Source organism: Colletotrichum navitas, assembly GCF_030913465.1.
Source record: "Colletotrichum navitas strain CBS 125086 chromosome Unknown LY79scaffold_97, whole genome shotgun sequence".
NCBI lineage: Eukaryota > Fungi > Ascomycota > Sordariomycetes > Glomerellales > Glomerellaceae > Colletotrichum > Colletotrichum navitas.
The window spans coordinates 72,319-92,311 of NW_026850643.1; the positions used below are offsets into that span (position 1 = coordinate 72,319).

The following is a 19,993-nucleotide window of genomic DNA, read 5'->3' on the forward strand; positions in this document are numbered from 1 at the left end:
CCGTGCGAGAGGGTCCAGGCGGTGAAGCTCGAGTCGCCTCGGTACGTAGTCAAGCTATCAAATCACGTAATCCACTTACCCTTCACGTGACCTGGCAGTCAATTGGCGGGACTGTTTTAGCGGGCTCCGGGATAGCGTCTCTGCGACGGCGCGGATTATGTCAGCACAGTCTATATAGACTGTGCGAAAAGATATTGGTACTTCCGCCTTTCATCCTCATTCCACCTCCCCTCTCATTGTGTCATTGTCAACATTGTAGTTGTCTGTACTTCCTTTCCTCTATTTCAAGTTGTGACCAACTCCGATGCTTGCATACACACATGCCTAGTCCGCCTCATTAATATCGATGTTCCCATGCTTGTCGATCATTACCTGACAACATATCATGACCAAACAAGTTAAACCGTTTGCTTCAATTGTTCCCTAACTAATGCCATGACGTCTAAAACACAGAGTCATTGATTTCCAGCATCGGAGAAACATGAGGGAAACTTCAAGGAAACTTCAACATGGATCGTTGCTATAGCCCTGGAAATGCAAGACATCAATCAATGCTTGATAGACAGGCAATTGGGCTCGAGTGCATCCCGCTCACAACTCTCATGAGTCTCATTAACGCTCGTTGACTCCCGACAGGTCTGAATAACTCGGCATCACTCCCTCGGTCTGTTGTTCTGCTGTCAGCCTGTCACACATCAGGAATCAGCCACGATGCATCAATTACCCCTAGTCAATTTCCCCAAATCGTCTGCTGCCAGTCCCTGACGTGCGGCTCCTACGCCAACTTGCGGTCTCCGTCAACCCCCCTCTTTTCTCCCCGCTGGTTGGTACCTGAAGCCATGCCACTTTCGCTCCGTCATTCTATCCCTTCGGCAGGTCATCCCATACGTCAGCTTTCACCACCCTCCGTAGACCGATTCGCGACGCCCTCTCATCGAGGAAGCTTCCGTCTCTAGATTGAGTGTGCTCAAGGACAACTGCCCTCAAGCTTCCATGTCTCGGGTGGCGAAGCCGCTCTTCCACCCCCCTTGGCGCAGGTGTAATTTGTTCGGAACGATCCAGAGTCCTTTCCGACCCTTCGTGCCACCCTCCCTAACCGTCCCCACATCCACCGCGCCCCCATGACCAACGCGCTCTTCCGTTCATGGCTAATATGGAGCGTCACCTCCGAGATGACCTAGACTCCGTTGCATCCAGCTCGTCTTCCCGTCGCACATTGGTCGGCAGATGTTCCCTTCTCATGCCCTCAACTATACCCAGAGCCGGCCGTTCCTGGTCGCCGACATTTGCCATCTATGTCCAGCCTTCGTTCCCGACTCAACATGCCATCCCCCAACTCGGTTGTTTCCACGATGTCCGTCCCGCACCCGTTGAAGCTTCGGATGTCTATCCCATGGCCCAAATTCGCCCCTCATGGCTTGCAGCAACTTGCTCGCCTTCGCCTGATTTCCCTACGCTTGTCTCGAAGGGGTAATCAAGTGCTCAGGATGCCGAAGCTATGCTCCAAGGATGATGCGGCACACTCTCTCACCCGCCATGAGCCCTGAACTCGACCATCCCGCCGATCCGAAAGGATCAGCTTATGAACCAGAGGGATAGAATGTCCGCTGCCGAGACACAATGATGATAAAAAGGCCAGGTCCCAGGCCGGAATACAACCATCTAGTCCATACCTGCAACCCACAGACCTCATCTCCCCCTTAGTCTCAACTCGTCGCCAAGAGGTTCAGAATCGAAGCAACAATGGCTGCACGCACGCTTCTTGCCGCTGCCCTTCTGGGTACTGCCGTCTTCGCCGTCCCCATCGAGGAGAGACAAGCTTGCGCGGCTCAATGGTAAGTGGAACCAACCATGGTGTTCGCCTCCAAGAGTTACCTTCTTACAAGACACAGGGGCCAGTGTGGTGGTCAAGGCTGGACCGGCCCTTCTTGCTGCGCCGCCGGCAGCGTCTGCACCGTCAGCAACCCATTCTACAGCCAGTGCCTCCCCGGGAGCGCCGCCCCTTCATCCAGCTCGACAGTCGCCTCTTCGACCGTCCGCACAAGCTCCACCGCGGTCGTCAGCCCCTCTCGCACCTCGACCATCACCGGTTCCGTCTCCACCACCAGCGCCGGCACCGGTACCACTGCTCCTCCGGCCGGCGGTGCTACCTACACCGGCAACCCTTTTGTAGGCGTTGACCTCTGGGCCAACTCATACTACGCTTCCGAGATCTCGACTCTGGCTATTCCGTCCTTGAGCCCGGCTCTGGCCACCGCAGCCGCCAAGGTCGCCAAGGTTCCTACCTTCATGTGGATGTAAGTCGCCCATCTCGCGGAGAGAAAAGAAAAACCCCATTGTTTTTCCTGACACTCTGTTACTCCTCAGGGATACCCGCTCCAAGATCCCCCTAGTCGACGCCACTCTGGCCGATATCCGTAAGGCCAACCAGGCCGGTGGCAACTACGCCGGCGAATTCGTCGTCTACGACCTCCCCGACCGTGACTGTGCTGCCGCCGCCTCCAACGGCGAGCTGTCCATTGCCGATGGTGGTGTTGCCAAGTACAAGGAGTACATCGACGACATCCGCGCCATGGTCATCAAGTACTCTGACATCCGCATCATCCTCACCATTGGTGAGTGTCCATACAACCCGCCTGACAGGATGAGACAGCTTCTAACTCCCATCAGAACCCGACTCTCTCGCCAACCTCGTTACCAAGTACATCAAATCCCGACTTGTAGTGCCTCGGCCAAATATGCTGACAAGCCCATAGCTTGAACGTGCCCAAATGCGCCGGTGCCCAGGCTGCCTACCTCGAGTGCACCAACTACGCCGTCAAACAGCTCAACCTTCCCAACGTGGCCATGTACCTCGATGGAGGCCATGCAGGTTGGCTCGGCTGGACTGCTAACCTGCCCCCTGCTGCTCAGATGTACGCCAAGGTCTACAACGATGCCGGCAAGCCCAAGTCTCTGCGCGGTATCGTCACCAACGTGTCCAACGTGAGTCGTTTCCGCCAACCGCAACGTTCGCTCTCGCATACTGACCACGGACAGTATAATGGCTATAGCATTAGCAGTGCACCTTCTTACACTCAAGGTAACGATTCTCTCTTGCATTGCTTTCCGATTCGATGTAGACTATGGTATCTGTGGATGAGGCAGCTCATTCACGTGACCCATTTATGCAGCCCACCAGCCAGGATATTCAATCTCCCTTCCTTGACCTATACACAGAGGTACAGTACATAGCATCTGACTGCTCCCAGGCAACGCCAACTACGACGAGAAGCACTACATCGAGGCCCTCGCCCCCCTTCTTGCAGCCGGGGGCTGGGACGCCAAGTTCATCGTCGACCAGGGCCGCTCCGGCAAGCAGCCCACCGGTCAGCAGGCGTGGGGTGACTGGTGCAACGCCATCGGCACCGGCTTCGGTACCCGCCCTACCACCAACACAGGCTCGTCGCTCGTCGACGCCTTCGTCTGGGTCAAGCCTGGCGGTGAGAGCGACGGCACCTCGGACACCACCGCCGCGCGCTACGACCTCAACTGCGGCAAGAGCGACGCCCTCAAGCCCGCCCCCGAGGCCGGCACGTGGTTCCAGGCCTACTTTGAGCAGCTGCTCGTTAACGCCAACCCGGCTTTCTAAGCGCGTCCCGAAGTGGCTGCTTGAGATCTCTCTGCAGAGATAAATGGCCCAACGCCTAGACTGGATATCTCAGTTTACTTTCTTGTACATAGATTACGTAAATATCAGAGACGAGCGTGTATATACAGCGTGGATGCTACATAAAATTTCCCCCTAAATGTGATTTATGGCTCTGTATGGCCTGGCGTATAAGCTGTCTTGGCCCCTTGGCTGCGTCTGTTCCTATCATCATATCGTCCATAAGCCTCGGCTCCGCAATTAAGATACCATGACAACAAGAAACTCAAAGTGCCAGCGTCAGACCTGGCTGGTCAACTACCTTCATGGCTGACAATACCACATAAATTTTGTCATTTGGAAAAATTTCCCCTGTTTCTTCTGCCTGCCGCCCTACCATCCATCATACCCTCCACTCCAATGCGGTCTCGGTCTCCAAATCTCACCCTTTTCCGACCACAGCCTTGAGAGTTCCCGGAGCTGTGGACAGCCTCGGCATGCATATGATCTATCGCATCCTGAGGATTTTCTTCACTTGCATATTTTGGCTCTTCAGAGCGCTCTGGAAAGCCCGAGTCGTTCTTGTTTCCGGCTCGTATGCGGTCGAGGACTTGGGTCTTGGACGCGAAATAAAGGCAAGCAACAGCATCCATCGTAGGACTGTAGGAGTCCAGCTGGTTTCCATACACGCAAGTCCAGCTCTCTCTTCCGGTACCCCGCTGACATTTCGAGCGGTTCAAAGGGCAAGAAAAAGGGCATCAAGCAAAACACTTACGCTACTATTGCCTCGGCGAGCAGCCACGAGGTCGAGACGAAACGCTGGCCAAAGGAGATGTCTTATTACAAAGCCAAGCTGGCCGACTACTTGACGAAAGGAAAGCTCAGTAAGGATGCTCACGAGCTCAGTTCACCCCCTTCTGGCATTTCTCCCAGTCAGCCAATGGCGAAGCGAAACCTTGAGCAAGAGCTCAAGGAAAGAAAGAAGAAGTCGGTGCCGCATCTTCCACAGCCGACTATGGAGTACCCTTCTACTTCATTAGACAAGAGCCACCAGAGTAGCAAGACTGCCAAGGCTCTGGCTCCTTGCACTTGGTTCCAGGGCAAGCAGAGCAATGTGGAAATCGAGATGAAAGACGCGCTTGCATACGATCATTCCCATTTTCTGCCCTCTTCGTCATCCAATGCCTGGTTTTCAAAGCTCACTTCTAACGCTCCTGGTCCCTCTCAGTCGTATTCCCCAGCCCAGGCCCTTGCCGAATTTCACCTTCACTGGCAAGATTGCCACGGCTCTGCATCTCAGTCTAGCCCGCATTCGCCACTGGAGAAACCAGGTGAGAGCGTCAAGTCGGGGACACCGGCTGCCCATACTTCGGCTTCCGCTTTTCACCTGTCATACGACGACTTCCCTGCCATTAACAAAATACTTCCTGTCAACTCTGTGCCGACGTGGGGTAAAAGCAATACACAGTCTACCACCTACGGAAAAGGGATTCAAGATCCCAAGATTTCCATGACCTCCCCAGGATACATGGAAATCTCTCATACACATATTACCAAGAATCCTATTATGGGTGCTGTCGGGGAGGTCATGGCCTCGAACCAAAAGTACCCCATTCCCCAACAACCCGATTCAGGTCGGGCAACCTCGTATGTTCATACATCCTCCTTCCATGTCTTATTGTAAGCCCTTCGTAACACTTCTGGGTAGGACCAACGATGCCGCAATTCCACCGCAAGCGGCCTCCGCGAAGCCGGACCTCTCATTGCTGGAGCCGCCGTGCGAAGAGGAGCAGAAGCTGCGAGTGTTTGTTCAGCACATGGTCCAGCACCGGTGTCCGGGCTGTAACAATACCGGAGCGCCCTTTGATACGGGTGCCATCTTCGAGTATACCCATAGAATCTTGATTGCCAAGAAGCGTACGTCCAACTTCATTTACTTCCAGGCGTCTATACAACCCCTTATACAACTGAAGCACACACCATAGAGGCGTCCCCTGGGCCACTTTGACACTAATATTTTGTACTGTCAGCTCACCCTGTGTTCAAATGCCAACGCCAGAGATGCCGTGTCTACTTCTGCCCGGCTTGCATGAAGAAAGACAAGAGAGCCACAGCCCTGGTTCAGCGATCAGCCGGCTGCCCAGGCCCTTCTACGTGGTGCTGTTCCTCCGCTCGGCTTTTCTTCATATTTCTCCTTCTCTGCGGCCCACACGGCCACCCGAACGACGACTTAGCTTCCCTCCTCCAAGACTGTCAGGTTAACGCCAAGATTGAGCCTCCGGGAGCCTCGACCGGCCCTTCAACCCAAGCGAGGTCTACGGGATGTCCGCAGCGTGCGCCGGGGTCGGCTGTCGGCACAGGCTACGGGGGGCCGGGAGACTACGCCAGCACCGTCGCTGGATTCACCCGGTTTGCTGAAAAGAAGGACTTCGAAGTACTCCCCGGGCTTTTTGCGAAGCTTCGGGAGGTTTGGCCTTCCCTCGCGAAATCGAGCGAGTTTGACCAGAACCCCCCAGAGCTATTGTTGGCGATGGCCCGCCGCAGCCCGCTCATGATCAAGGTGGCAGAGCTCTTCCGCAACGACTGTGTGGAAGATGTCGTGTACCGCGCCACAGTGTACCAGCCCATGTTCGACTTCATCCGGGTCGTTGTTGCGCATCCCTTCTCAGCCCTTCTGGTCCGTGATCCCCGTGTCGAATATCCGCTCCGCCGGACCCTCTTACCGGTGTGCTTCGGCCCGGATCGTTTCACTTCGTCCGCTTTCTGGCAGACTCGCTCCGCAAGCTACAAGGGTAAGGGCAAGGATAAGGCGCTATACGACTCGCCGCAGGATACACTGCAGTCGCTGGTCAGCTTGCTCTCGTCGCTGACGGACCAGTCTCGTGCTATAATACATTACACGAACCCTAAGAACGAGGACGTCGCCAACATCCTAGCAATGTGCCGGCGCATCTGTGACTTCTCCGACGATATCGCTGGACCGTCAAACGTCAATAATGCAGAATATACAAAGGTTCCTGGTTCGGCCCGCCTTCCGACTCCATCGTGCGCTTCTACCGTAATCACCAGCGACGCTGTACGTGTAGAACAAGCCGACGAGAGGAAAATGGAAGACATACACACTTGGCTGAACTTGAACAAAGTCGCCGAGATTGAGACGGACGACTGGCTTGAGGGATACAGCTTCTCTCAGGCGCTGGCCCAAACCGCGGGAACCGCTGTAAAGACCGGTCGTGTCAAGAGGCTTGTGTACGATCTTTCGACACTCCGGACTTCCCTGCCAGAAGGCATCTTTGTTCGACACCACGGCTCGCGTCTGGATGCCATGAAAGTCCTCATCGTCGGTCCCGAGGGCACGCCGTACGAGAACGGACTCTTCGAGTTCGACCTTTTTTGTCCTCTCGAATACCCCGACGTGCCGCCGGTGATGCTGTTCAAAACGACGCGGAGCGGGCGCAGGTTCAACCCGAACCTCTACATTGACGGGAAGAGTAAGTCAAACCCACGGAGCTCCAACCTCTACGGCGCAGTCCCACAGCTAACATCTGCCGGCAGTATGTCTCTCTCTCCTCGGTACCTGGGATGGCGAACCATGGTGCCCCAAGACGTCCACCCTTCTGCAGCTCCTTGTCTCCATCCAGGCCATGGTCTTCTGCGCCGAGCCCCTCTGGAACGAGCCCGGCACGGACTCCCGCCTGGAGACCTGGGTTTCCGACCTGTACAACTGGGAGATGCGCGCCGACACGCTCATCTTCGCCATGAGCGACTGGCTCCGCGCCCGCAAGGCGAATGCCCCCGGCGGCGGCGCCGTCAACAACCTCTGGGACGAGGTCGTTGGCAAACACTTTGAGTTGCGGTGGCGCCGGATCTTGGAGACCGCGATCCGTTGGGAGAAGGAGAACGACAGGGAGGTCAGCTTCGAGCGTTCTGGGTTGGGATTCATCATGATGGAAAAGCGTGCGGCCGAGAGGTTTGGTGTCGGGATCCTGAGGCTGAAGGAGTGCTTTGCTGAGTGGGCGCGGACCGAAGAGGACATGTCTCTTGTGCAGATTGATCGTGAGAAAGAGAGCCAGGCTGTTCCGGAGAACGTGTCCGATGCAGACCAGGAGGAGAGCTTGGACGATTCCGAAAGCGTTGCTTCGATATCTGATCTAGATACAGCAGAGTAGAAGGAGATTCTACTCGGCATGTAAACTTGGCTGGAGGGAACTCACTTCCAGATACGGTAGTTTCTTATAAACCTATAATAACGTATCTCCATGTCACTGTGCATGCCACACCATCTTCTTCGCTTTCACTGATATTGCTTCCCACTATGCTGGCAGCGGCATCGCCCAGCGCAACAGATTACGTGGTTCGTCGTCTCTTTCCTACGCCCCCGCTATGGTGTTCACACAGACATCCGCTTCGAGCTACCCTCGCCACTGCCGCCAGTGCTGCGCACTAGGCGCTTCGACTGCCTCGTCAACAGCGCGGGCGTCCCCGTCTTGGGCAACGGTGAACGTGCTACCGAGGCAGGCATTCGGGGCCGTGAAGTACACAGTCGCCAAACGCGGCGTCGAAACATGCTTTTTCTTTGGAAAGGGGGCATACACGAGGCGGCACGGGTATGTTGGCCGATCCCTATTGTCTACCTGTTGAGCTAGTCATGACGAATTGGACTTCCAACTGCGACGACGGCGCAGTCTCATGTCCGGACGCCCACCGTTGACCGTTCGACAGGGGGCTGTGGTGAGAGCAAAATGGCGCTTGGGGGTCGCGGCAGAACAAGCCCATTCATTAATGGCATTGGCGGTAGTCAGTCTCCTAAGGTTACGCCAAACGCCATCTAGTGCGCCTCATGACGTCCACGGCCTTCTCTCATCCATGCAGGCCAATTACAGACGACGAAGCCGTTTTTGTAACGTCCCGTTGGTCAATATTGTGACATGACATATTAGCAGTCGCATACGTCCAAGGGAGGCAACTCGTACGACGCTAGGTTAAGCTCTTGGACCAAGGTGGGCAGCACCCAAGCTTCGATTGCAGCTTGCCAGCCAGCAGACAAGAGGGAGCAATGCCGTAAAGTCTCCCTGAGAGATCTGCCGACCCCTCGCAACCATATAGCAGTGGGTGTCATAGCGCTACCGGAGACCCTCCCGTGCATGAGCTCACGGCTGGCTGCTTGGTAGTACCGATGGTGCCTGGGAATAAAGGGCAGACTGTAGATTGATAAAGTTTCCCCGGCAACTGCTGTGTTCATGTGGGAACGAAGGGCGGTAGAGGCTCACATGCTTGCCGACTCGAGGGAATCGCAAGGGCTGGGCCGCCGTTGGTAACTCATCCGTCACGACTCGCCGCCTTGCCAGTACGGACGCCTCAAGAATGATCATCGTGTAGATGATACGGACACCAGGGCAACGTCTGTGACAGTGGCAAACTCTCGAGGTAGGGGAATTTGCAGGCGCATGCAGGCGGAATTGCTTCGAAGACACGGCAAACACGACATCCACTATATACGACGCAGCCTTCCAGGTGAAATGCGGCAGGGTGGGGAAGAGGAGAGGGGAAGCGATTCTCGAGGCCACGTTTTTCGGTATCAAGGGTCTGCTGTTCGGCGGGTACCGTGGGTGTGGAAGGGAGTGGCAAAGGAGTTGATTGCTAGGTGGTGGATGTGATATCTGATCGGCTTCGACGGGGTCAGTGACAGATAACGGGTAATTAGGGAATCACGCCCGTCCAAAAGTTCCTGAACGTTTTGTGTTGCATGTTGCAACCGAGACTCCCCTCCCTCCCCTGCCCTCCGCTCGCTGCCCGACCCAAGCGTCCCAAGAGTCCGATTCCAGATGGCGGGAAACCACGTGGAAGAGGGGGCGGATGGGCACGTTCGGACTTGGACCGCGATCAGGTGGATAGCCATTTGTCCCATGTATCGCAATTGGTGCACCCCAGCTTTTATCTCAGAGAGTCGGAACAGCTCCAAGGTCAAATGGACGCACGAGTCAAGGCGGCCAGGGGTACAGTTCGCCGCCTCAGGTAAAAAAAAAGTAATTGCCCAGCTACGTACGGAAATAGAGTGTCAAGATCACGAACACTCGGTATCATATAATTAATAGCGTGTGGAGCCAAATGAGAGAGGGCAGCGATAGGCACTTTCGGAGACGACTTTATAGGGGGGGTTGATTGGCCCATCGGAACTTAACGATGGAAGGTTTTTACAGGCCAGGCTGCGCTGTAGATTAGGATGCCCGTGATCGCTGTACCAGCAGAGACGGATGGGGGGAGGCCTGCTTGATTAGGCCCCGAAGCCCATCGAAAGCTGCCCGGGGCTCAAACTATGGATAGTCAGGCGATGAGGTGCAGCGGATCAACAAATAGACGGCAGATGACTGAGGTACGTTACCAAAGCTGTCTTTCATGAGGCCACACAAGTACGATCGCAGTAACACAGTTAGAAGAGAGCAGGTGACGACGTCTGAAACCCAAGTTAACGGCAAGGTCTATCTATTTCCACGTCAGGCAGACAGGCAGGCCGGCGGGCGAACATTAACCCAGAAACGATTATGCCTGGTGCCGATGGGAGTTTGCTCTCCGCCGAAACTCTATGCCCAGCGATGGATGGATATGACTAACAGCCGGAATAGAGTGGAATGTGTTTGCCACGTGCAGCGCATGCAGCAGCAGGAGGAGACGATGGGGGGGGGGGGGCATCTACCGGTATTGGCGCTTCGTACCATCAAAAGTGGTCTAAGGGGACGAGTCCGGCAGCGTCAAATGGGTACGCCGTACAGAGTGAAACAAGATCATCTAAGACGAGCCATGTGCGTGAAATCTAAGATATAGTGCGCCATCACCGGCCGACGGACGGCTGGCTGACCGATAAGAGCGCCCGAAGCACCAGGGGGCGGAAACGGGAGAGGATATTCGTGGAGTGGCTGTTCTCGTCAAATGTTGATCGACGTGCCTCAAAGCCAAAACCGGCCATTAATATCACGTTCTGGCCGTTTTCAAATCAACGAGATCTCCGGCCGATATACGGAGTACACCTGGCTGCGGCTTGTTGGCAGGGTTGACGACATGATTCAGAGGGGGGGGGGGTACCCTAGTCATCATTACCGGTGGCTGACACCGCCAAGCTGGTGCTCGAGGGCCGCTGTATCTAGCTGTCGCCGGGATCGGGGGAAAAGATTGCGTCTCTGTGGGATCGACATTGTGCTTTACAACATGAAGCGGACTCTGGCTGGGTTTGGAGTGACGAACAGCAGCAAGTCGCCGGTGACAGCAACAAGCAAGCCACCCGGGGTTTGAGTTTGACAGTGACCGAGACAGGACATCTCTACTTTACTTGTTTAGACGACGCCATCACGTACGGCGGGGGGCAATGCTAGCGAGCGTCAACCCGTGCAAGCGATGTTGGGGAAAGTTAAGCTCGGAGCCATCACAGCTCTTGAGAGGCTCTTAACCTGGTTCACCATCCCAGGATTGGCTCAGAACCGCTGGGTGCTGGCATCTGTCGGAGGGGAGGAGGGAGAGAGCATCAGGTCCGCGCCCAGGGCTTTCGGGGCTAGCGCTGGCAGAAGCAAGACTACACTACCGGTACACTACCTACCATGGTGCTGTGCATGTACATACGCTAAGACGAGGCCCAAGCTCAACCGATGCAGGCAGCACGTGGGTTTTGGATTTGCGTTTCTGGGTCAAAGTGTCTGCGACGAGGGCGAATCGGTGTGAGCATTGCTGCGTTGGACTATCCCGTGCGACGAGGCTCTCTCGGGGCAGCTCGGCCTCTGATTGCCGTTTGGGGACCTGCTCGATGTCGTCTGCAATGCAAATGGGATGGATACCTACTACTAGTGTAGATGGGCATCGATCATGGGGTCCCTGACGTGGTGGATATCCGATGAAGCCTCTGCTCAGATGGTTGGGTAGCCGGACGCGCGCGGGAGTGATGGGCTCACGTGGGCGGCTGTTCCTCCGCATGATTTCATTCCAAGGTCGAGATCCCCACTTCTCCTTTTTTTCCCGAGTTGATCGTCGTTCGCCCGAGCGGCAGCCAAAGTGGGAGTATGCCCAAGCTGTACGGTTGCATACTTGCCGGATTTGTGAGCTGCCAGACGGGGAAAGGGATCCTTGGGGGGGAGCGTGCGGGCGGTGACGATACGAGAGCAGGATGAATGGAGCGATTGATGATGAACAGGGCATGTCGAATGTGATACCTAGCGGCGGCGGCGCGACGGTTGGGTTGGCGGATGAGATGACTACATTTCATCCAGTTCCTTGATTTGGCACAGCAGGTATCTTTAACCATCCGATTGCAAATCGACGGATGCGGCCGTCTCAGTGTGCATGGTGTAGTAGTAGTATGGCTGTACAGAATCGAGGGGTGAGTCCCAACGGGCTACAACCACAGGGTCTGTTGTATTCGGGCCGAAGAACGTATTGAGTGAGTAGGGAGAAGACGGTGAACTGGTAATACTCAAATTTTCAGTGCGGCACAAGGGGCAGTCTGGGAAAAGACGAAGAAGAAAAGCATCATCTCTTTACTTTGCGTTGAAAGGGAGAAACATGGGAGTTTATGACGACTACGCATATGGCACTGACTGTCGCTACTGAAGATGGCATATATACTATGGTATCGGGCCAAAGTTTAACCCCCTCGTCAGGTAAATATGGCCGTGCTTTTCTGATTACCTCAGCGAGGGTACTTTGAGGTTCTTGTGCACATCCATCATAATTCTGGCCAGTGAGAGTCTCGCGTACGTGGGTCACAACTCCACACTACCTGTTAGGGAGTTTTTACTTACCCATCACACGTAGTATGCGTGTACTCCGTATGTGTGGAAATATTAATTCAGCGGTGCAGTAGTATGTATGCATGGAAGTGAGGTTGAGGGCGAGATTAAGGGCGATGGGGGCACACTACCAGGCCCAACCTAGCACATTTCTCTCCCCACCTACGTAGGTAGTACGGAGTAAGTGCCTGCCTGCCTTACCTATTCGAGTTCTGTCGAGTACCTGTACGGATAGTTTACACGTACCTACGGCACAACGGCAGTGCTATCGAAGACCGGAGCCACGCACGAGCTGACGCCTCGACGGCCCGTGTCGAACCTCGCTCGGAAGATGCCGCATATTCGGATGTCGCTGAGAGAGAGCCACGGCAATTGACTAGGTACTCCGTAGTCCATCGGGCCTTCTCGCGCGGGGAGAGGGGAAAAAAAGAAAAGAAAAAAGAAACTCGAAAAAGCAGTTATGATCGCCGTCACCAGGGATAGCGATTGCTGCTGTGTTCGCCATGTGTCTGTCTCCAAGCGGGACAGGGGGCCCCGTCAGCCCGACTAGGAGGTTTGACCGATTCGGCAACATGCTATGTACCGGTAGTAGTGTATAGTCAGATGCACACCATTACTGTAGACGGGGCTATCTAATTACGTGAATGCAGTGATTTGCTCATGACTATGTCTCGAGTCTTTGATTGATAAACATAGGCTAGATAGAATCCATGACTTATTAGCAGAACACCGGATTCTGGGTTGATGTGCTTGTGCTGTATGTAGTGTGTAGATAGCTGCTAGCTAGGTAGGTAGGTAGGTATGCAAGTAGGTACTCACGGGGTATGTATCTAGTTACGTACCGCTTCCTGCAGAAACTGCTGTCTCCCCTCTTTCCTTCCCCTTCCCCTTCCCCTTCCCCTGCCTGCTCTTCCCTTTTTCCCTTTCCTTCACCACCCCCTCCGATCCTCCCTAATCCCTGCTGGACACATGGCTCCGGCCCCTATGTGCGCCATGCTTTCCCAGTTTTGCCTAGCTCCAATGGCAACACGTACGGGTAGATGGGTAGGTACGGATACTGCATACTAACTGTAGGTAGGTAGGTACCTACCTTTCCTTAGCTCCAAGTAGTTGCAATGCAGAGAGTCACTACTCCATTAGTATGGCCTGTCCAGAGTGGCGTGCCGTACGATGGCGCAGGCACAGGAGCAATAGCGTTTGACAAGTGCTGTGTGAAAAAAGAAGAACGGAATGCCCAGGAAGTAGGTGCTGCCGGTCTCTTTTTTTTGTTTTGTCCCTTTTTCCTTCCCTTTCCTTTCCTTTCCTTTCCCTTCCCCATTCCTTGGTTTCTGTCTCCCTTTTGCTTTCTGTCTGCGCTGCGTGGGGCTCTCTTGACTTTCGTCTCCCCCGATCCAACCCAATACAACCCAAGCTATCTGCTTTGGGCCGGTACACGCACGTCTGTACGTAGATGCACTCGTGCCCAAGTATCGCTACCCCGATGCGGCTTGGAGTCCGTCCGTTTGTCTTCTGAGTCTGAGTAGCTAGGTACCTACCTAGGCAGGTACTCATCCCTAGGTAGATAGGTGGCAGGAATTATGTACGCGTGCGTACCTGCCTCGACTGCATCTTATTGTCTTGTCTCCTTTCCCTTCCCAGAGTGTGTCCCAGAGAGAAACAGTCATGCATGCGTACATACGTACACAGAGCAAAAGCTGGTACCGATTTTGGTAGCTGGCTCTCCTAGGTAATTTGCTCTCCGATCCTTTACCTCGTCTTCCCTGTTCCCATGACGAACGTTCGAGTGTTCGCAAACTATCCCCTTACTTACCAACTCTACGGAGGTAAACAGGTGGTAGGTAAGTTAGGTAGGTTAGGTAGGCAAGGTCAGGTAGGTCGGTACCTAGGTAGTGTGTGGGTAAGACAGTACTACAGTCAGTACCTACCTATAACAGATCGTGACTGCTACATGGACAGGTACCTGGCCGCCTAACCTAGGTACTACGTAGCCTGTTCCCAGCCTGCTTTTTCCGTCGCCTCCCGGGCCACCATCCTCTCCTTCCCCCCCTTGTCCCTGCCTTTCCTTTTTCAATGTACCTCCACTACCGCTACCCAAGTCGCTGCTAATGCTCGCTGTTACTTCTTGATATTATCTCTGCCCCCTCGCTCTCTCCCTCGCCGCGACTCTCATACTGTATCTGGCCCCATCTCTCGCATTTCTCTTCTTCCACCTCATTTATCGCGCCCAAGTGTCTGTCTGTCTGTTCTTTTGTCTACAGTACACCAGACTAGTCGGAACATCCCTCATCTTCAAACCATACCAATTTGACTCCAGTCTTCTTCTCCTCTTTTCCCTCCCTTTTCTCTCCTGCTAATTCGCCTCTTCGACCCTCACGATACGACCCATTTCCCCTCCTCCTCCTCCTCCTCCTCCTCCCCCCAGCTAGACCCCCATCGATCGCCCACCCCGAGCCTCAAATCTCGCCTGCGTGCAAACAAGTTTGGTCCTTGGATCATCAAAGTCCCCTGATTCCTCTCAAAGTCCCGCCAGTGACTTCACCCAACCAAGGACGAAGACGCGCTCATCTTTACCCAATCACGCTACATTCATTACGCACGCACAAGCACCGCCGTCACCACCACACCCGAAGCGACCGGCGAGAGTCTCTTGTCCGTTACTTCGCCCCTCTCTACCACTACTACCGCCGCCGCCGCTGCCACTTGCTCAAGCTGAGCAAAGCACCCCGGGTGCCTTTCGCCCAAATCTGCAAAATCAAATCCCCCGCCAACCGCCCTGCCTGTCCGCTCGCCTGCTTGGTGGTCCGACAGTCGTGAAGCAAGCCCTGGCCTGTGGAAACTCGGAACCACAGTAAAGACTGGACGCCCATACCTACTTCGACAAACTTTTTTTTTTTTTTTCCACCTGAACGCAGGGATCTCGTCGAACCCGGACAAACCTAGTCAGTCACAATGCCCACTTCCGTCGATTCATCTCGTCCCATCATGGCTCCCTCGGTATGTCTCCCTCCCTGCCTGCCCATCTCCCGACCCGGACCTTTTCGTTTGCCCCGGTCAGCTCCCTCTGCCTACAAACTGTTATATCCGTTAGCTATTGCCTGTCTACACCAAGATCTCAGTTCCACTTTACACCCACTTGGTCGACTTTGTTACCTTCAATTCATCTCCCTCCCTCTGCCACAGTTACTCTTTTAACACTCTCACATCCTGCCTCCCCTCCATCCACACTCGCCCAAAATGACTACCGTTCTGACAGAGACTCCTCAGGTGCGTACCTCTGTGCGATACAGTACCTTCAGCATGACACCATCATTCGCCAACACCATCCAGACCACCGACTCGGCCCACGCCGAAATCACCGACATCGCTGTTGGCCTCGACCGTATGGAGAACAAGGCCTTGAGCTCCCAAAGAGTTACTCTGAGCGAGGAGAAGAGCGCCAACATGAGCAAGCTGGCTCTCGGTGCCAAGCTGGAGCGTGCCCTCGACCGGAGGATGAGCAGCCAGGACGCCGTCATGCGTCCGCGAGGCAAGACACTCAAAGAGAAACCTGCTCAGGCCGCGTAGGAGCCCGCCGAGCTAGCCTCGACCACGAAGAAATCGCCTTGGCAGGCCGTTTTCGCCGCATCCAGCAAACGAACAATACAAGAGCCCCAACCGAGCCACGACGGGCAAGTTCCAACTGGGACAGACAATGGTGCCGCTGAAGGCCAGACAATGGGGTCGGTTCGGACACCTGCTCTTGGGGAAACCCACGTCGCACAAGACCCACGACGACGAGACGAGGCGGGCGACCTGCCTACGAATGCAAGCAAACAGGTATAATGGGAATAGGACAAGATCAGGGCCGTCGCGGAACCAACCAAGCTGACAAGCGTGGAAGCTATTTCAAATTTGGTTGGGGGGTTTTTTCTTCTTCTTTTTGGTCTGTTGGGATATCCAGAGGATGACCAGAGCGCCGACGCAGTGACGGCATCCCACGCATAGTGTTTAAATGGCGGCTTACTTTGGCGCTTCCGGCCGCGTTACATATTCTTTCACACAACAAAGCATCACTCGTACAGGCATCTGGTCACGACATGAGGGGTGGTTTCCTTGACCAGAATGGGGTTTGTTTACACAATAAATAACCCTTGGTACACGCCGTATAATAGAAATGCCGATGGCTCAATCCAATCCAATCCAATTCATGGACAAGAGTTTCTACTTTCAAGATCGCAGGTGAAGTAGTTTTTCTATGCGGTCAATGTTCCTAACTGATACCAATTGCCCAGTCCATATAAATCATACGTAGAGCTAGGCTAGCGGGCGCTGTAATCCCTATGCCAATGACGCAACTACCAAGCCGTGTTATACAATGATGCAGATTTGTCTCTTCGATCCTCTTTTCTCACTCTCTTCGTCTGTCTACCTGTCTTCGCCCCTCTGCTGGCTGGTTGGCCTCGATAGCTCGTATCTTCCCATTCCTCACATTTCTACCCCCTCTGCCTTGCCAGACTCTGCGTGGGTATTCTGTCAGCAAGGCGACGAAGAATAAAAAGGAGGTGCGTAACCCTGCCGTATCACCCTCAAGATCCCTGCTCCCTCTTGTCTGTGACTTCATTTCGTTTCCAAGAAATGAGAGGGAAAGGGAAAAGGGGGGGAAGCAACCCCTAAAGAAAAATAAAAGAAATAAAATAGGGAAAGAGAAAACACTCTGGGGACCACACAGCCCGTTTGTTTTGTCGTTCCTTCAAGCGCTGTCCTTCTTGTCGAGGCGGGCCTCAAGGTCCTTGTACAGAGCGACGAGATCGGCCTCCTCGCCCTCGAACTCGAGGGCCTTCCCGACCCAGTCCCTCGCCTCCTCGAGGCGGCCCATCTCGATGAGGCAGCGGCCACGGCGCCACCAGGCCTTTGCGTTGCCGACTTTCCGGGCCTCGACGCTGGCCTCGGCGTCGACGGAGCCCTCGGGCCACTGCTGCAGGGCCATGTGCGCCTGCGCCCTGTTGGCGTACAGGCCCGAGACCTCCTCGCGGACGAGCTGGGAGGGCTCCCAGAGGGGGCGGGTGAGGGCCATCTGGAGCCCGAGGGTGTAGAACTTGACGGCCTCGACGTACTTCTTCTTGTGGAACTCGGCGTTGCCGCTGTCGCGGAGCTTTGCGACGTTGGCGGAGCGCTTGGGGTTGACGGGCATGGGCGGGGGCGGGACGCCGTGGGGGCCGGTGGTATCCGAGGTGATTAGGGACCGGTGGAGGGCGTTGAGCTGGGCGATCTCGGCGGCAAGGGCGCGCGAGGGCAAGGGGGAGGAGATGGCCTTGGACTGCGGGTCAATCTGGAGGGGGAGGAGGTCGAAGTGCGTGAGTTCCGACATGGTGACGGCGGCGGCAGCAGCAGCGTCACTTGCGATGGTGGGGTGGTGTGTGTTTTGGCGGGATAGATGACTTTCAGGTTGTTTGTAAGGGTCCGTCTGGAATGGGCGGCTTTGGGAGAGCGCGGAAGTGAAATGGTGAGAGAGAGAGAGTGTGTATGTGTGTGAGTCGCGTATGTCTCGGGTTGGCGGATGATAGCCTTCGGGTATCTCTTTGTAAGTCGTCAAGCAGCGGTGAAGGCGGTTTGCAATCGTAAGTCGAAGAAAGCCAGAACGTAGTATCGTGGAGAGCGAATGTGGTTCCGCGGTGGTGGGTTAATTGCCAGCTGGTCGATCCCGGGTCGTGACTCTGTGGAGCGATTAGAGGACACTTCTCTGGAGCTTAGCCTTATCAGCCCGCCACAGGATGGTCACGTGCAGATAGCGTCTTGGTGACGAGCTCTAGGTACCTATGTACCTAAGACATGGACCGCAGTGTATTTGCTCACCTCGCGATTCACCTCCAAGGAACAGGTGCTTTTGCCCGCATAGCAACCCACCGTGTGGCTGCGGCGTGTTCGATTACTTTTGTTGAAGCATAATCGAACGAAGACCCAAACTCGTTTAACCCCGGAACGTGGGACAACAGCTATGACCGACCCAATGTGCTGGTCCCGCCCCTGATTCCATCATTCTGCGAAGGACTTGGTCACCTAATTGCATTGCCAGGAGGAGGGGCAGCACCCGACGATGGGGGGTATTAAAAACGAACATGAAACCCTCGCGGACCCAGGTTCCAGGTTGGCAACCTCTCGCAATGTCCTCTAGGGCAACGTCGACCTCACTAGATGCCGTAGGCCGTGAGGCACAAACTGTTGTGGAGTAGAATGTCCGGTTTGCAAAGACATTACGAGTTCCTGCCCTTCAGCTTTCGGACGGTCGGAAAGTGGTTAGAGTTTTACCGTTCCACCTCTCTTTCCTCCCCCTTTGTATACACCATCTTGTTAGCTGCGAAAGCTGCCAGTCTATATCTGAATCCTTATCCAGTTACCACATCTTACAACGAACTAAGATGAGATTAGAGAGACTGTTTCAAAATGACCATAGTTGCGGCGGTATGCTGATCTTTTAGTTTGGGACGTGGGCTGATATGCGATACTCAAGGCTGGTTGAGATCCTTCTGAATTGCGACAATTTGCGCTGCCAACGGCAGGGGAAATTGTTGCCAGTTCATTGAGTTGCATTTCATGTACCAAAATCCGGGTGCACTCATCTAGCTGGAACTCCCTGACCCCTCCTCGCATCTCTGTATCTTAGTCTTGCCGTCGATGGTCATCTGGTTCGTCACCTGGTCTATGTAGTACAGTCCTTCCTTGACGAGTTGGTAATCTGCCAGACCGTCCACTTCATATCCATCCTTTATTTCAAAGAGTCTTCTTGAGACCGCCGTGGGCTGTTTCATCGTTCTCTGCCATCTCTGACGTCAGACCGATGCTCATCATCCGGATCAGCGTCGGTGGGACTTCATTCTCAATCACATCCGCCTCTTCCGTGCTCAGCAGTCCAATACTCCACAACGAGAGCACAAAGTTGTCTCACGACCACTGAGAGATATAGCAGACTCCCTTTATTTTCTTCCCTATTATAAACTAACATATCTAAGCCAGCACTATCTGCACTACGAGAAGAAGAAGAAAAAACAGCTGAAGAACTCTAGCAAAGACACTAGCAAGGTCCTAACCCTGGCATTCGTTAACACCAGCCAACTGGCGGTCTGATTCGGTCTTTGCCGCACGGGCCGTCGGATAACCCGCATCGTGGGTTCCGTGGTGGATCCTGGCCAGGGTAGTGATGTCTAGGCCAATCATTGCACTCTTCATTTAGAATACTACCAGGACGGCAAGTGGCATTCTGTGACCAAAACCGCTAATGTCGGCGACACTTTACACATTTTGGATTACAAGACTACAATTGGACCTGCATGTATACCTGCGAAGACAAAATGGACCTACGCAAGAATTGTTTCTTGGTAAACTGTTAGAGAGTGTCTAAAAAAACGACAAAGATATCAACCTTATCTTGGTTGTAGCCTAGTAAAGCTAAGGGTTCTTTACAGGACAAACAGGACTGTCATATGGATGACGTGATAATAAGAAAGGACCGACGAACGAGAAGTGCTCCAGGTACCGACCGGTCAACAGCGCTCCATGGTGAAGGACCAACGGACGGCCGTCGCTCTATGGTACACCGACAGGAACAGGACTTGTATAT

The 19,993-nt window shown here is 54.5% G+C and overlaps 5 protein-coding genes across 5 annotated transcripts; 3 read left to right on the forward strand and 2 right to left on the reverse strand.

The window, feature by feature from the left end:
* Positions 1-1,743: 1,743 nt before the first annotated feature.
* LY79DRAFT_594088 (family 6 glycosyl hydrolase) lies at positions 1,744-3,631 on the forward strand (the record flags this gene model as incomplete). Its single annotated transcript, XM_060561644.1, has 7 exons — positions 1,744-1,835; positions 1,893-2,297; positions 2,368-2,615; positions 2,671-2,701; positions 2,757-2,985; positions 3,040-3,082; positions 3,252-3,631. 7 exons carry the CDS (start codon positions 1,744-1,746, stop codon positions 3,629-3,631), a joined length of 1,428 nt encoding a protein of 475 aa, XP_060408844.1.
* An 829-nt stretch (positions 3,632-4,460) lies between these two features.
* LY79DRAFT_526212 (ubiquitin-conjugating enzyme) lies at positions 4,461-7,797 on the forward strand (the record flags this gene model as incomplete). The annotated part of the gene is made up of 4 exons (XM_060555818.1): positions 4,461-5,275; positions 5,337-5,545; positions 5,659-7,119; positions 7,184-7,797. The coding sequence occupies 4 exons, from the start codon at positions 4,461-4,463 to the stop codon at positions 7,795-7,797; spliced, it is 3,099 nt and encodes a 1,032-aa protein (XP_060408845.1).
* A 2,938-nt stretch (positions 7,798-10,735) lies between these two features.
* LY79DRAFT_416376 (uncharacterized protein) lies at positions 10,736-12,166 on the reverse strand. The gene is made up of 2 exons (XM_060553132.1): positions 11,217-12,166; positions 10,736-10,991 (listed from the first exon to the last, which is right to left on the reverse strand). Exons 1-2 carry the CDS (start codon positions 11,807-11,809, stop codon positions 10,970-10,972), a joined length of 615 nt encoding a protein of 204 aa, XP_060408846.1. The 5' UTR covers positions 11,810-12,166; the 3' UTR covers positions 10,736-10,969.
* A 3,182-nt stretch (positions 12,167-15,348) lies between these two features.
* LY79DRAFT_594090 (uncharacterized protein) lies at positions 15,349-15,963 on the forward strand (the record flags this gene model as incomplete). Its single annotated transcript, XM_060561645.1, has 2 exons — positions 15,349-15,393; positions 15,664-15,963. 2 exons carry the CDS (start codon positions 15,349-15,351, stop codon positions 15,961-15,963), a joined length of 345 nt encoding a protein of 114 aa, XP_060408847.1.
* A 1,165-nt stretch (positions 15,964-17,128) lies between these two features.
* Positions 17,129-17,746, reverse strand: LY79DRAFT_673799 (tetratricopeptide; the record flags this gene model as incomplete). The annotated part of the gene is made up of 1 exon (XM_060564223.1): positions 17,129-17,746. The coding sequence occupies one exon, from the start codon at positions 17,744-17,746 to the stop codon at positions 17,129-17,131; it is 618 nt and encodes a 205-aa protein (XP_060408848.1).
* Positions 17,747-19,993: the final 2,247 nt, after the last annotated feature.